Raw genomic sequence first — 17,492 nt, 5'->3', positions numbered from 1 at the left:
AGCTCACAATTACGAGTGCTCTGAACGCCTCATATCACTGAGCGCACGGTCACGGCAGAAAAGAGGAAGGAGATTCGGCACGAAGTTTGCCCTGTGTGAGTTATATCAATAAGTAAGTATGTTTGATGATTATGTTGTGTTTAATTTATATTGGTGTTGCAATCGCTGCACTGTGAAAACCTGCCAATGTATGTGCGTGCGGATGAGAGAGTGGAGCATGAGGCTTTCTCGCTGCTTGTATGTATTTTTGTACTTTAGATGCTGCTTTGTCATGTTTGCTCAACTTTCCCTTTCCATTTGGTATCAAATTAATATGCACACTTAAATCACAGCGATTGCAAGTGGCCAAGAGTGAAGATCAAGTTCAACCCAATCAAACGGAAGGATCCCAACATCCGGCTGAAATAAAAGACATGTAGGACGAATACTTATACTTAATTGATCTAAGAAAAATTCACATCTTATCTAGTTATCAGTGCTCACGTAAAACCTTTTCGAAATTCGATCATGCAAAATACTTTTTTGAACCAAAATTACTTACTATAAATTAATTAACCAATTAATCATGCTTGATATTTCGATTTAATGAAAGTTTTACATGGTTTATGTTTTTTAAGTGTACAAGAGTAGGGCTACAGTTGTTTTTTTGCAATACCGCTTATGTCCAGTTGGTGCCAATGTGTTGGCAGGAGCTGAAAAAAACCCACCTCAAACAAGAAGCGCGCGAAGAAGATTCGTTAACAGGACGATGCGACTAATCCAAGAAGCTGCAGATTGTTGTGGCGTGAAGAAGCCTGTCTGGGTTTAACCATACAAGAAATTGTGTGACACTTCTGCCCAACGCCATAAATCGCCGAACCTGTTTGAGGTAAAACGACTTTGACATCTCTGCGATGTAGTGTTGATTAGCGTGCTAAGCTAGTGGAGAACCACTGGACGGACGACAGGTAGCCTGGAAGCTAAAAGCTTTAACACGGTGGTAAATATGTGAGATTTAATTTCACAAATGTCACCTGGCAGGTTAACAATATATACCGGACAAAACCAACCACTGTTGCTTGCGTGTGTGTTGATTTATTTGAGTCGGGTAGCCGTAGCTGCAGGAAGAAAATGTATGGTGTCATGGATGCTAGCGTTTTGAATTTACGTGGGGAAATGGTCTGCTATTTTTGCATTTAATGGCAATACATCTCCACTAAATCGTTTTTTTAATGCTCTGTTTCTGTTGGTTTCTTAAATTTGAGTATTTATGAATTTTTAGTACAACTTCTGCATCTGATTTAATCAGTTTGCAGGTGGGCGAAATTAATGTTTGAGTTACACCTGCAACAGTACCTGTGTCATCAGTACCATAGTATTATTGACTGAGGCCTTACATCAGGGGTGTCCAAACTTTACAGCGAGGGTCGTATACGTAAAAATTAATGGATGAGGCGGGACTTTGATACATTAACGATGCTGAAACAATATATGCTAAGTTGGAGGGGGCTCAAAGTGCGGCACACGGCACATTACAAAAGCTAAATTTAACATGCTTTAAAAAACGGCAATAATGGAATACATATAGAAGAATAAAGTCAAAATATTACGAAAAAAATTGTAATCTAATGTTTCAAGTCGTTATTTTATGAGTAATGTCATAATTATGTGGAAAAAAGTATTGTCATTCTAATAGCATACATTTGAAATATTAAAAAAAAGATCCATCCATCTTCTATGCTTCTTCGTTATTAAGGTCGCGGGTGTATTTTGGAGCCTATCCCAGCTGACAATCATTCACGCTCACATACAAGCCTATGGACAATTTAGAGTCGCCTGGAGAAAACCCACACGCGCATGGGGAGAACATACAAACTCTACACAGAGATGCCCAACGGTGATTCAAACCCATCTCCTGACTGTGTGGCCAACATGCCAAGCACTAGGTCACCGTGCGGCTTAAAGAAAAATGTAATTTTTTATTATGAGAAACAAAATAAAATTGTATTTTTTGGAAAATTAGGTGGGGGAAAGTTATAATAATATGGGAGTAAAGTCAAAATGTTATTAGGGTAAAAAGAAAAACAGCTGTAATTTTAGGAGCATAGAGTCAAAATATTAAGCAAAAAACATATTCTAATGAGAAAAAAGTTGCAATTTCACTATAATAAACTTGTAATATGAGGACAACAAAGTTGAAATATTAAAGAAAAAAGATGTTATTAAAAAAAGTTCTAATATGAGAAACAAAATATCAGGTTGAGGATAAAGTTATGGGAATAAAGTCAAATTGTTATGGGGAAAAAGAAACAGCAGAAATGGAAAAAAAACAGCTGTAATTTTTAAAAAATATTAGAAGAAAAGTATTTTAACGGGGAGAAAAGTTGCAATTTTAAGAGAATAAACTTGTAATTTCATGAGGAAAAATAATGTCATTTTAGTAGCATAGAATTGAAATATTAACGAACAAACTTTTTTTTAAGTCGTAGTATTCTGAGACACAAACAAAATACAGTGGTGATTTTTGCAATATTAGGTTGGGGAAAAAGTTATATGGGAATAAAGTTATAAATTCAGAGAAGAAACTTTAGGAAGATTTATGAAGAAATTTGAACTACCGTAAATTCAGATGTATAAGCCGCACGTGTCCACGTCACAAAGCGACGTATTGTGTCATGTACCAGTCCGTGAGAACTTGGCAGCTCTGTATTTGACAGGAGCCAATCATGAGCTTTGAAAAAACTCAAGACAGGCTTGTCAACTTATTGGAAATTGCAGGAGGTCATTACTCAATATAACAGTCTGACTCACGGTGTCATCTTATATAGAGCACTAAACTCATCACACAGCAAATTAACACACAAAAGGTATACCTAATAAATAAATATACAAATATGTACCAACACAAGTTTAAAATGGAAAAAAGAAACATTTATAGTTTTCCCATAATGCACTTAGTTTGACCAAAGCATTTAATTGGAGCACAAGCAGCAGTAGAAAATGGATGGCATGCAATGGAGTCTCTATCCGCCACAGGGAGGCTGACATCATTGCAGTGCCCCAGTGAATGCATTGCTTAGCTGCAATGTATTATGGGAAAACTTTAGTTTTTTGGTTGTTTTTTTTTTTTCATTTTAAAGGAAAACTGCACTTTTTTGGAATTTTGCCATCATCCACAATCCTTAAGTGAGACATGAACACGTCTTTCTCTTTTCTGTGCGTTCTAAAGATATAAAAACAGACAGTTCAGTACTGCACGTATGATACCCACTTATTTTGCCTATTAAGCCTTCTGAAAAAAAGCGCCAAAAATGCTCCATTTACATATGTGACGTGCATATAACCACCCTACGGCGACATTGTTATTAACGTTGTTACGCCGATCGAACAATGTTACTGGCGCATTGATACTTAGCCATAACACACAGGTTAGGTACTAGCCGGTAGGGTTGGGCGATATGGAGCTTAGCTTGTAGCACTTATAAATATCATTTATATAATAAAATTCAGCTGAGTCTTTTTATAAAAAGCTTCAAACCTTAACCCATACAGTATCATTTAAAAATAATGAGATTAAAAGTAAGCTGTGTAGAGTGTCCAAAGCAAGCCAGTCTATTCAAGTTGTTCAGGGCAGCTGCTTTCACAACATTAGATCCACTGTCAGTAGTTACACACACTTGTTTCTTCTCATCTAAGTCTCATTCCAGGAGAAAGTCCTTCAACTCTAGGGATGTTTTCAACTGTGTGTTACTTGTCTGTTACACTTGTCTGGAGACAGGACGACTTCAAAGTCAAGTCACTGGTTATGTAATGGACCGTGAGGCTAATATATGTTTGAGTCGCTCAGCTACTCCACATGTCTGTACTACATACTATCTGCTGTATCAAGCAAACCACTTCCATATTACAGCGGTACCTCCCCGTTTAGCAACAGTTTGTCTATAGTCTCCGCTTCTTCGCCGCCTCCAGCCATGCTCATTTTCTCTCTTTTGGTTGTTTTGTTGTTTGCTGTACTTTCTCCACCACTGCTGGACCATGCTGTGGTAGACATGAGGTGCCAGTGCGTCAATACAGTGCGCTGCGGCGCACAGTCACAGGAAAAACACCTCATCAACTCTGCTTTTTGCGTTTTTTTTAATTATCATTTATACCAGTGTAAGTCATTTTTTTATTTGAAGAATTTATACTGATATATAAAAATGATCGCCCAACCCTACTAGCTACTACTAACTACTTGTATGTATTCACTCTTCACGCTCTGTGATTGGACAGGCACACACAGCGACTTCTCTTCCCCAGACGGGCTCCCAACAGCCAGAGAGAGGAGTACGCGGTGCATTTGACAAGACAGAATTGAAAACGGCTTGTGTCGTGTGGGTCACTGCCTCCACTCTGGATGTTTTTTTTGTTTGTTTTTTTAGGTCTTCCGCAGTTCCGCTCATATCTAAAGTTTCTTGGAAAACTTTGTTAGGTACGTGGTGCATTTGACAAGACAGAGCTGTAAATGGCACTCAGTTATGACGACAGACGGCGGCACAGTGGAGCTCGTAGTCTGTAGTCACACGTAGTCTGACGCTCTTTTATAACTTTATTCTGACATGGACACGTCAACAGCAGTGCAATTCCATCACCATATGTGTCTCCAACTCCAAACAAACACGTTTCTAGTCCATTCCTCATTGCAACGACACTTCCTCATTGTCACCAGACAGACTGCGAGATGCATTCACGCACACTAGGAATATCACAACAACGTCTTAATTATGTGTGTATGGGTGGTCTAAATAAACAGAAATGCAAAGAAAATCAATAAGTGGATGTTCACCTACTTTGTAGCTCTTAATGCGAAAGTACAATTTGCTGCATTCAAGTATGCTCAGAAATCCCCCTTTGAACACAACTCCTCATTGCTCATTATAACACAGTTAAGTCTGATTCAAATATTCTCCTATTAAAGAGACTAGTGTTAAGTAAATAGATTTTCAGACATGCTTAACTTGATTTAAATTTTCAGTTAATTTGGGGCTGTTAATACATACAAATACTGAATATATAATCCTGCCCCGTCACAACATCAGTTGAACAGCATTGTACTGCAGAAAGTCATTTGTTGCTACAAAACTGGCAAGAAAAAAGGAAATTAACAATGGAAGCGAGACAGAGAAATTGGAATGTTCTAAAACTTTTGTAGTGTATTCTCTGTTTATAAAAGGAGGTAGATCTTTGGGACATGGTCATATTAAAAGTAGTCCACAGGCTGAAAATGTGTGAGCACCCCTGCGCTATATACATACAGTACCTGAATAGCCTATTATTTACATATTGACCACAATTAGGATGAAATTAAATATCAATATCAAATATCATAAAAATGTTTCACTACGCTTTATTTTGAAAAATGTGCACCGGAATCGCCTGTCTGCACTGTTGGCACTGTGACAGATACGGGGAGGAAGAAAAGGCAGACAGAAAGGTATTAAAAGTTAATCAGTGCATTTCTTGTTCAAACCTGTGAAAATGACTCTAATGTTGACATTATTACTGACAGTAAATTAAAATATTTAAAAGTCTGGCCACAGCAACGACAGCGGCAGCAGTCCGCTTCCCATGCAGCCCACCACCATTTCTTAAAAAAAAATCATCGGTGAAACCCTGAACTTAGCATATTTACATGTGTTGCTTTACAGCTATCAAAGTGGCCTTTGCATTATGTTATTTTTTTAGCATGTGGTTCTCACTGGAAAAAGTTTGGACACCTTGTGCTAAGCTATCTGAACTAAACATCCACATTTTAGGTTTGTGTTACAGATTATAGTAAATTATTATAATACCTCATATGTCTCATTATTAAACATTTACTTTTACATTAGGTAGGGGGGGCAGGAAAAAGGGGGCCACATTTTATACAGCCCTGCCTTACTTGTGGACGTTTTTATCAAGGTGCTGGTATTACATCATGCAGCTGCATGTTGACTGATCTTTTGTTCCTGCCAGATATCAGAAGAGTGAATTTCCAATGTGTGAAATCTAATCAGCAACCTTTGCCCTTTTAGGTTCATCAGGCTGGTAGAAGTTCCCTTTATCTGCTCGCCATGGTGGACTACTACCAAGTTCTCGGAGTGCGGAGAGATGCGTCTGCAGACGACATCAAGAAAGCGTCAGTTGATAAGTTGTACACATTTGTGTTTTTTGTTTATCCATCAGGGATGGGCGATTGATTACATTTCCTTGATCAGCATTGGAGATGATGGATGATGGATTGTTGTGTTGTTCTCCAGGCCGGGTCGAATTCAAGCTTGGTTAGGGGTGGCCAAACTTTACAGAAAAATGTATGATACAGGGTATATTCTTCTGATATTAGTCACATTTTTCTTTATCATTATGGTGATTATTGCAGGAGATGATTTTTAGTAGCATTTCTACGACTATGCACCCATATGGATTTTTGGGGGTCCAATTTCAATGACAGAGTGGTTTTAAAGTGTTTGCCTCCTTGCTGTTTTTTTGTTGGGGTTTTTTTTCCCCATGTTTGTCACACGTAAATGTTTCAGATGATCAAACAAATTTAACTGTTAGTCAATGACAACACAACTTGACACAAAATGCAGTTTTTAAATTAAACTTTTTATTATTAAGGGAGGGGAAAAAATCAAACCTACACGGCCCTGTGTGGAAAAAGTGATTGCCTCCTTGTTAAAACATAACTTAACTGAGATTGAGATCAATCTGTCTGGAATAGGTTATAAAGCCAATTCTATAGCTTTGGAACTCCAGCGAACCACAGCTATTATCCACAAATGGCGAAAACATGGAACAGTGGTGAACTTCCCAGGAGTGGCCGGCCAACCAAAATTACCCCAAGAGTGCAGCGACGACTCATCCAAGCGGTCTCAAAAGACCCCACAACATCCAAAGAACTGCAGGCCTCACTTGCCTCAGTTAAGGTCGGTGTTCATCACGCCACCATAAGGAAGACACTGGGCAAAAACAGCCTGCATGTTCCAAGACGAAAACCACATTAAGGCTTGTCTCAACATTGCCAGAAAACATCTTTATTATCCCAAAGATCTTTGGAAAAATACTCTGTGGTCCGGCGAGACAAAAGTTGAACTTTTTGGAAGGTGTTTGTCACATTACATCTGGCGTAAGACTAATGCAACATTTCTGCAAAAGAGCATCACACCAACAGTAAAATATGGTGGTGGTAGTGTGATGGTCTGGGGTTGTTTTGCTGTTTCAGGACCTGGAAGACTTGTGTGATAAATGGAACCATGAATCTGCTGTCTACCAAAAAACCCTGAAGGAGAATGTCCAGCCATCTGTTGGTGACCTCAAGCTGAAACAAGCTTGGGTTCAACAGCAGAACAATGATCCAAAACACACCAGCTAGTCCACCTCTGAATGGCTGAAGGAAAACTAAATGAAGACTTTAGTGGCACAGTAAAAGTCCTGACCTGAATCGTACTGAGATGCTGTGGCATGACCTTAAAAAGACGGTTCATGCTTGAAAACCCTCCAATGTGGCTGAATTGCAACAACTCTGCAAAGATGAGTGGGCCAAAATTCCTCCACAATTTTAATTTAAAAGCTGCATTTTGTGTTTAGTTGTGTTGTCATTGACTAATATTTTAATTTGTTTGATGATCTGAAACATTTAAGTGTGACATGCAAAAAAAAAAAAAAAAAGAAATCTGGAAGGGGGCACACCTTTTCACACCACTGTATATTATCCGTTAGCGTGGCACAATGGTCTGTTATTCTGCTTGGTCTGGTGATTTTACGATATAGAATCAAACTGTACATTGTGTCTGTGAAGTCATCTATTATCCTTTGCTTATTTGGATTCAGAATATCAATTTTGAAACCCCCACATACGAAGATTATTTTTTGGCTGATGTCTGTGAAGGTTGCTTTGAACCATTCATTGAACATTTCAGTAGGTGTTCTATAAAATCAACTTAGTAATACATTATTACCTTTTTTCTTTACAGATTTCAGTCATTATGCATTGTCAATTGCAAATGACTTGCTCTCACTTTGTAGTTTAGGTGTTTGCCCACGTACACAGCCACTCCTCCTGCACTTTTGTTATTCCTGTTGATGCAGTTCATTTCATATCCTTCCAGCTCAGAATTCTTTCGCCTTATTGGCATTAATTCAAGTCTCTGAGATTGCAATTACTTTGAAGGGTTCCTTGAATTGACTCTATTGTCTAATGTTGTTACAGTTTGCGTACATGTCTGCTTTTTATGTGGATAATTGCCAACTTATTGTTGATATTAAAATTATTGTTGTATCGTTCCTCCGTGTAGTAAAAGCAGTCATTTCTAATATGTCCACATCTATATCTTTCTTCAATTCTAGTTGTTTGTGGTCTGGAAAGCAAAAAGTTTCTAATTTTAGATTGTCTTATCCTGCAAACGTTTGTGTTGTATTGTGAGTGTCATTAAATGTAGATAAATGGGTTACTAAATCCAGTACTTTTTGTTGAGCAGTCACTTGCAATGTCCTGATGATTTTGGGGGGGAAAAAAGCTAATTTCGATGCTCTGTATGTCCTTGATATATCGTGAATTGACAACAAAGACTCTTGAATCTTATCAAATGACAATGAATATAATCCTTCCCATTGCATCGTTTTTTTGATTTGTCCCTTTTCCTTGTTGTCTTGGTGCAGTGATATTTAGTATTTATCAAAGTCCTTGATATTTTTTACAACAAGCACCTTGGCCTTTTCTGGTCCACCATTTAGCTTGATGTAGATTTTGCAGTTAGTTCTCCAAGTAACTTGAACCTTTCCCTGCTTCCTCAAGTTGCATGCTTTCTTGGTGATGTCAGCATTGCATTTTGTCAGATGTTCATTCATGTAGATGTTTGTGCCGTTCAGCTCTTTTTCTGTTTCAGTAGTGTGTCGAGGGAAAGGCTTCTTGAGACGTCATCTGTACTTCTGTGAAGAAGGTGTCGGACGTTTCGCTCCTCATCCGAAGAGCTTCGTCAGCGAACTAATAAGTGCTGGTAGTTTAGGCCTTAAATACAGTAAGAGTGGGCGGAATTGGTGTGCCAACACCCTCCTCCTATTGGTTCCTTACACTAAGCCTGGGCGGAGTAGTGGTCTAATCCTCTCCTGCCATTAGCACCTCCGATAAAAGGGAAGTGTCACTCCCTGAGTTGGGTATGAACGACTCTGATACTGGCTCGTTAGCATCTATTGTTCTGGCTCGGCCCTGGCTCCACCTCATTTGCAAGACTAAGAGCTGTGGGTTTCGGTCTCAGTAACCTGCTGAACACAGGGTCCAAATTAAACCTCAAACCACCATTCCGATTCAATGATGGGTTCTGTTGTTTGACAAAAATAGCTTCCTTTACTCCTCTTTCAAACAATCTGTTTTCTTTGGCCAAAATCTTTACCTCGCTGTCCTCAAAAGAGTGATTGGTTGCTTTAAGGTGTAGATGTACTGCTGATTGAGGCCCACTAGAATTGTCCCTGCGATGTGGATAAAGCCTTTTTTGGAGCATTTGCTTAGTTTCCCCAATGTAGTGCTCTTTGCATTCCTTGTCTTTACAGTGGATGGAATAGACCACATTGCTCTGTTTTTGGTTTGGAGTCTTGTCTTTAGAAAGCACTAATTTTTGTCTCAGGGTATTTACTGGTTTGAAATAGGTAGGAATTTTGTGTTGCCATAAGATCCTCTGGAGTTTTTCGGAGACCCCAGCTACATAAGGGACTACCACTCCTCTCCTTTTTGCTTCTATGGGCTTTTGGGTTTCTTTCCCTACTCTCTTCTTTCGACATTTGTTAAAAGCCCACCACGGGTACCCACAGGTTGAGAGCGCTCTCTGGACATGTTGTGTCTCCTTTTTCCTTCCCTCAGCATTAGTTGGTATTTGTTCCGCTCTATGTTGGAGGGTCCTAATAACCCCTAGTTTATGTTGTAGTGGATGGTTTGATTCAAAAAGCAGGTATTGGTCAGTGTGTGTGGCCTTTCTAAAGACCTCTGTAAGTAGCTGTCTGTCCTCTCCTATAATTACCTTGCAGTCTAAGAAGGCTAGTTGGTTCTCTTTAGTGTCCTCGCGAGTAAATTTGATATTGGTGTCCACCGCATTGATATGATCTGTGAAAGACTGAATTTCCTGTTTTTTGATTATAACAAAGGTGTTATCCACGTATCTAAACCAGTGCCTTGGTTTTGTCCCTTAGAAGGATGTGAGAGCCTGTTTCTCCATCTCTTCCATGTACAGATTCGTCACTATGGGTGAGACTGGTGAGCCCATAGCACAACCATGAATTTGTCTGTAAAATTTCCCTCTAAACTGAAAATATGTAGTGTTAAGGCAAATTTCCAATAATTGGCAGATGAGGTCAGCGCTAAGTTTTGTTCTTCGATGCAGAGTTGAGTCCTCGAGCAGTCTCTTCCTCACCACCGAAACTGCTGCTGAGGTGGGGACAGATGTGAAAAGTGAAGTCACATCATAAGATACCAGAGTTTCCTCTGGCTCCAATCTGAGGTCTTTGATACTCTCCACAAACCCTTTTGTGTTCTCTATATGATGATCAGTGTTGCCTACCAATGGGGATAAGACAGTTTTTACATATTTAGCTACATTGTACGTGGTAGAGTCAATGCTACAGACAATGGGTCTGAGTGGAAACCCTTCCTTGTGAATTTTTGGAAGGCCATAGATACATACTCTTACTGTATTTAAAGCCTAGGCTACCAGCACTTATTAGTTCGCTGACGAAGCTCTTCGGATGAGGAGCGAAACGTCCGCCACCTTCTTCACAGAAGTACAGATGACGTCTCAAGAAGCCTTTCCCTCGATGGACAACTCCTGTACGACTGAGAGCCTACACAGACGCGTTTCAGTAGTGTGGTTTTGAATTTCCGGTTGGTGAACTTAACGATGATGACTGCTGTGGTGTTGTTTCTGTGATACAGTGGAATGCAAGTATCCATCTTGTCTATCTACATCCACCTCGTTTGAATGTCGAAAGTTGCTTCGTTGACGTAACATCCATTTCATCTGGTTTGTCTCTGTTCTCAACTGCCCTGGCATACGACCTGAATTCAAATTCAGAGCCCTGTCAAGACATTGTTCATTCTTGCGTTCTGATCCATCTCATCAATTGTGTTCTTCATTTGCTCAATTATATTTTCCTTTATTTCTTGATCTCCTTTACGAATGGCGCTCAAAGCAGCATTATTATCCTGTTGTAGCTTGATTTCTTTGCGCAGTGCTGTATTTTCCATCCTCATGTGTTCAACCTCTTCAAGAGTCTTAGAGAGGTTTTCAGAGAAGCTCTTCTTGAGGCTGTTGTTCTGGAATTGTAGAGTTCCAATCTGTGTTTGCTGTTCTTTCATTTGCACAATCAACAGATTAGTCTGGCCGTATACGGAGAGCTCCTCCTGAGTCAACGGCTGGGGCGGCATAAATGGCGACCCGTCTGCCTGCATCTTGAGTGGCTCCAAGGCTTTTAACAGCTGTGTTAGTGTTGGCTTTCTTTCCAGGGGTGGTATCTGGACCCAAAGCCTCCATGGCTGAATCAGATTGTTTCTTTCTCTGCATTGTTGCAAAGCAACCACCTTGACCTTACTAATACATCAATTTTCTATGCCGCTTATCCTCAATAGGCTCGCGGGGTATGCTGGAGCCTATCCCAGCTTCAGACTTTGGGCAAGAGGTAGGGTACACCCTGGACAGTCCACCAGTCAGTCGCAAGGCACATGTAGACACATTCACACTCACATTCATACCTATGGACAATTTAGAGTCGCCAATTCACCTAACATGCATGTTTTTGGAATGTGGGAGGAAACCGGAGTACCCTGAAAAAACCCACGCACACACAGGGAGAACATGCAAACTCCACACAGAGATGCCCAAGTGGAGATTCGAACCCAGGTCTTCCCGATCTCCTGACTGTGTGGCCAACATGCTAACCACTCAGCCACCATAATTTGTTTATTTCGACAAGTCCATACCTTTTCACCGGTCCGAGTCTGAGATGTCAGCGCACTATTCTGGTATTCCAATATGCATATGCATATTCATATGCAAGAAGCTGCTACAGATCTTCTACTAGACTGTGGTAGCTAGTGCCCTCCCGTATGCAGTAGTGTGCTGGGGGAAGCAGCCTCAAGAAAAAGGACGCCACACACCTGGACAAACTGGGGAGGAAGGCAAGCGCTGTCATTGGCACTGAGCTGGACAGTCTGGCATCTGTGGCAGAGCAAAGGACACTGAGGAGGCTCCTTTCCATCATGGACAACCAGCATCATCCAATGCACAGCATCATCTCCGGACAGAAGAGTAGTTTCAGTGGCAGATTACTATCAATGGCCTGCTTCACTGAAGCAGGCCATAAGATAATTCCACTTCTCCATGTGGCTTCTCAACACAACAGAGGGGGAGCGATAAAACCACACACAAGACTGGACATACTGCGTTCCATGTTTATTTATTTACTTATTTTTTATTCTTATTCTATGTTCTTATTTTTCTTATCTCTCCTATCTTGACTTGTTTTATTTTTAAGTGTTTTGGTTTATTGTGACATTTTTGCAGAGGTGCTGGAAGTGTGAATTTTTCTTGAAGATGAATAAAGTATCTATCTAGTCTTCTAATCAAGAAGATGCCAAAATAGTTCAAAACTCCGGTAGCAAAAGCGGCGCTCTTGCCATGAACGTCCTTTCCGGTCAACAGGAAGTGACAAATCTTTTTGTTCCTGATGCTGTGTCGTCATTAGGTGAATGTGCAAACAGTTTCAAAGCGCTTTGAGTACTTTGAAGTTAGTAAAGCGCCATACAAGTGAAAGTCCCTTTTCTTCAGATCACCCATGTCTTTTCAGTTTTAAGACCTTGCATAATGTGCTTGCTAAGGCTGAGTTGTTTACAATTTGTTCACTTGTCTCATTTTCCCTCCGACCTTTCACAGGTACAGAAAACTGGCCCTGAGATGGCACCCTGATAAAAACCCCGAAAACAAAGACGAGGCTGAGCAGAAATTCAAGGAGCTGTCAGAGGCTTATGAAGTCCTGTCTGATGGTTGGTTACACCACAAACCTTTTTTCATTTTCATTTCGTTGGTGTGCACAGTACATACTTAAGCTCTTAACTGCTGGTGATCTTTTGTGTTTTCAGTCAACAAGAGGAGCACGTATGATCGCTATGGTAAAGAAGGACTGACAGGTAGCGCTGGAGGGAGAGGTAAGTATCATCACATCACACAAGCCTTAGGCTGTCACGAGATTAAATTGATTGACACCATAAATGATAATGAGCATGATAATTTTGCCAGCCTTGATATATTGCCATGTGCATGTGTGTCTGTTTTCCTCGTCTCTCGCCTCCAAACGGACAGGAAGAGGATGCACTCTGTGCATTGTTACAGCGCTTAGACTTAATAGAATGATGGTGAACAGAGTAAAACCTATTGTCAATCATACAGCCGCTTTGTCTCTGTGGGGGGAGGCAGGGCTGCTAGCATACACACACACACAGCAAAAGAACGGAGCTTTGTGAGGAGCAATGCAAGGTAGCGTCGTAGAAGTTAGGCGGGAGAAACATGTTGCAAAGCCAAATGCCACAGCCCAGTGTGGCAACATTAATAATGAGCAAGGGGAGCCCATCAACACGAACAAGCCAAACTGCCAAATTTAGTTGAAACTGGTAGCAACATAAAAGGCAACAAAACAAACTTGCCCATCTCAAACATAACCACCCAACCCAGTTTTCCCATCTGGGCAAAAAAAATAGACATCGAGATGAAGCGCCTTCATCCCGACAGTCAACACTCGTTCACATACATTTGGTCACCAATGTAACAAACGTAACAGCGCAAAATGGTGTGCGTTCACAGAAAGTCATTGCAAAAGAAATGCTGCCAGGCTGGAATTTGCCAAAAAGTACTCAGATACGCATCCAAAAATCATACAGGGTCATACAAGTGTGTCCTTCAAGTGCACTAATGTATATATTAGTGAGCTGGCAGAGACGTGGCTTAAATACATTTTAATTGAAACCCTTTAAAAAATAATTTTGCTACAAAATTACATAAATAAATTGAATGAATAAAATGTTTCAATCAAGTGTATTATATGGTAGCATGCAAACATATGATTATGACATTCCTGGATTGTAATGAATGTTTCAGGAGGCCACTACCACAACGGAGACCATTTCCATGAACCCTTCACATTCCGAAACCCGGAAGATGTCTTTAGGGAGTTCTTTGGGGGCAGGGACCCATTTGCAAACTTTTTCGGTAAGTCCTTGTTTTCCGGGGGGGGGGTTATTGTTGGGGGTTTTTTTCTATTTTTGTTTTACGTCAGAAAATGTCAAAGGAAAAGTCGACTGTCTTATTCTTCAAGGTGCAGATCCATTTAGTGATGATCCTTTCTTTGGCAACGGCCGGCGACATCAAAGTCGGGCAAGTCGGAGTCGGACTGGTGGCTCATATTTAGGGGGTTTTGTGGGCTTAACACCCTTTGGGGCCAGCTTCTCACCTTTTGATACAGGTATAAAACTATCAGCAAATATCTATGCTGTAAAAATACATCCCTCCGTATACGGGTGCTCATTTCTTCTCATTTAAATTTGGTTCCCAGGTTTTGGTTCATTTGGCTCCATGGGCACCATTGGTCACATGGGTCACATGGGCCACATGGCGACCATGGGGGGTCTAGGGGGCGGGGGCTTCACCTCGTTCTCCAGCAGCTCCTTTGGGGGAGGTGGCGGAGGTGGTATGGGTAACTTTCGTTCCGTGTCGACTTCCACGAAGATTGTTAATGGCAGGAAGATCACGACTAAAAGGTAAAGTCATTCCGTGCAAGGAAATTGATTTTTATTCACTTATCCTCAGAACACGTTCATCTTACCTGGTATGCTTGACTTCTTGTGGAGGGGGGAGCTACACACACACACACACACACACACTCTATTGATTGACTGGCCATCAATTGGTCAGGGTTTACTTGTTTCAGACATGCAAACAAATTACATTTACACCAGGGGTGTCCAAACTTTTCGAGCGAGGGTCACATACCGAAATATGAAAGGATGCAAGGGCCACTTTGATATTGTGTAAAGTAACGCATGTACAGTATGTCTCACAAGTGAGTACACCCTTCACATTTCTGCAAATATTTTATTATATCTTTTCATGGAACAACACTGAAGAAATGAAACTTTGCTACAATGTAAAGTAGTCAGTGTACAGCTTGTATAACAGTGTAAATTTACTGTTCCCTTCAAAATAACTCAATACACAGACCTTAATGTCTAAACTGCAGGCAACAAAAGTGAATACACCCCAAGTGAAAATGTCCAAATTGGGCCCAATTAGCCATTTTCTTTCCCCAGTGTCATGTGACCCATTAGTGTTACAAGGTCTCAGGTGTGAATGGGGAGCAGGTGTGTTAAATTTGGTTTTATCACTCTCACACTCTCTCATACGGGGGAGTGTAAAGAGTGAAGTTTGATACTAATAATAGGCTTTTTCATCTATATCACAAAGCTGAGATGCAGTTTTTTTGCTTTTTGTTTTTTGTTCCAAATATTTCAACTTTTCTTCTTAATCTTTGTAAAAAATGTTTTTGTAATATTATGACTTTATTTCCATAATATTTTGACTTTATTTTCATCTAACTTTTTACCCAGCCTAATTTTCCCAAAAATTATAACTTTATAATTTTTTTTGTTTTTTGTTAAAAATTATAACTTTATAATTTTGTTTGTTTTTGTTTCTCATATTGCAACTTAAAAACATGTTTTTAATGATTTAATATTTCCATTCAAGGCTACTAAATTGACATTGTTTTTCTTGTTATATTTTGACTTTATTCTAGTAAAATTACATGTTTTTTAATTTCTTTTTTTCCAGCTATTTCAACTTTCTTTTTGTCTGTTTAATTGCGACGTTATTCTCGTATTTCAACCTTTTTTTCACATCTTAATTTTCTAAAATTGACAACTTTATTCATTGTTTTGTTTCTCATAATATTATGACTTAAAATATTCTTTCTTTAATATTTCAGCTTTACGCTACTAACATGCTTTTCCTCATAATACGATGTTATTCTCGTAAAATTATGACTTTTTCTCGTTAGATTACCACTCTTTTCTCTTAATATTTAGAATTTATTCCTAAACTTTTGCTGATGTTTTGATTTTTGGTTCCTTTTTTTAGTTTTCTTGTTATATTTCTATTTATTTTATTTATATTTGTATTATATTTCTTAATTATATTTTTAGAATGTGCTGCAGGCCACACTTTGGATACCCCCTAAATTAACCAAATCAACATTGTGATTGTTGAAAACAACAGCTTCAGAAGTTGTAGAGAGATGAGATTTTCTTCAATTCATCTGCTGTCCCGCTGCAGAATCGTGGAGAATGGTCAGGAACGGGTTGAAGTGGAGGAGGACGGCCAGCTGCGGTCATTGACCATCAACGGCAAAGAGCAGCTGCTGCGACTGGAACACAAGTAGAAGAAGTATCCTGGACATGTTTAACCTCAGCACAAACTTGAGTATCAAGAAAAAAAAAAAGCAACACATTGGAAGATTCATGCTTGACCTGGTTTGGTGTATATACTTTCTTTCCCTCATTGTCTCATGCTTCATTCACATCACCAACTATGCATTTCCTTCCAATACTCAATCTGTCAAAAGACAGCAACCCTAGCATTGGGCTCAGGTTGGTGTTGATGTATCAGTGTTTGGGACCCCTCCTCTTTTTGATTATTCTGCGTACTCATTCGTTTTGTGCGCGTACGGCTCGCTGCATTCCACTAAGTCTTAACTGCTTTTTTTGTAAATATGCCCAGTATCTCCAATTGAATGGGTAGAAATCAGCAAAGTGTCATCCCTTCTTTGTTTATTGCTCATCTAAGCGCTTCTTAATATTTTTATTAAAAAAAAAAAAAAAGAATTCCAGTACTGGTAGAGTTTGTCACAATTTTCTGTGTTTGTGTTTATTTAATAATGCATGTACTGTATACCTGTTGATGTTGAGTCGTTTCTGAATGAAATACACTGCCTGGACACAACAAAAGTCAACACCAAATAGTAAGACAGTAAGACAGTGCATGGGTGGTTATGTTTCAACGGGAAGTAGGCTAACCATCAAGGCGCTCCTACCAAATATTAGTTTGTGGTCTTTTGTTGTGTCCCGGCAGCATGCAAATTGAGATGATCAGTGTACTTTGTAAAGCAATACATTGAAGTTTCCTTCTGTTTTGGGGATCCTGTACCTGTGGTCTGTTCTCTGCTGTAGAGTCATGAAACTTTTTACTTTATTCGCATCATTTTAGTCACACTTAGAAATATGTTGATTTTCCATGGATAATGAGAGCTCAAGGTTACGATTCCTGTTATGTCACCAGTTTAAAATATTAAAGAATAAACTTGTGTATACAAGTGTGGGCAGAATTTTACGTGACTTATGGCCATCAATGTCATCATTTTGGACAAAGTTGTGTAAAAGGTACTGAAACATTCAACATTTGGACGTGCGT

At 39.6% G+C, this 17,492-nt stretch overlaps 1 protein-coding gene across 1 annotated transcript; it reads left to right on the top strand.

The window, feature by feature from the left end:
• Positions 1–704: 704 nt before the first annotated feature.
• dnajb6a (DnaJ heat shock protein family (Hsp40) member B6a) lies at positions 705–17,406 on the top strand. The gene is made up of 8 exons (XM_054754915.1): positions 705–868; positions 6,033–6,136; positions 12,912–13,021; positions 13,118–13,183; positions 14,130–14,240; positions 14,347–14,493; positions 14,584–14,788; positions 16,359–17,406. The coding sequence occupies exons 2-8, from the start codon at positions 6,072–6,074 to the stop codon at positions 16,462–16,464; spliced, it is 810 nt and encodes a 269-aa protein (XP_054610890.1). The 5' UTR covers positions 705–868; positions 6,033–6,071; the 3' UTR covers positions 16,465–17,406.
• Positions 17,407–17,492: the final 86 nt, after the last annotated feature.

Source organism: Dunckerocampus dactyliophorus, chromosome 2, assembly GCF_027744805.1.
Source record: "Dunckerocampus dactyliophorus isolate RoL2022-P2 chromosome 2, RoL_Ddac_1.1, whole genome shotgun sequence".
Taxonomy (NCBI): Eukaryota; Metazoa; Chordata; class Actinopteri; order Syngnathiformes; family Syngnathidae; genus Dunckerocampus; species Dunckerocampus dactyliophorus.
This window is presented reverse-complemented; position numbering and strand designations above follow the sequence as displayed.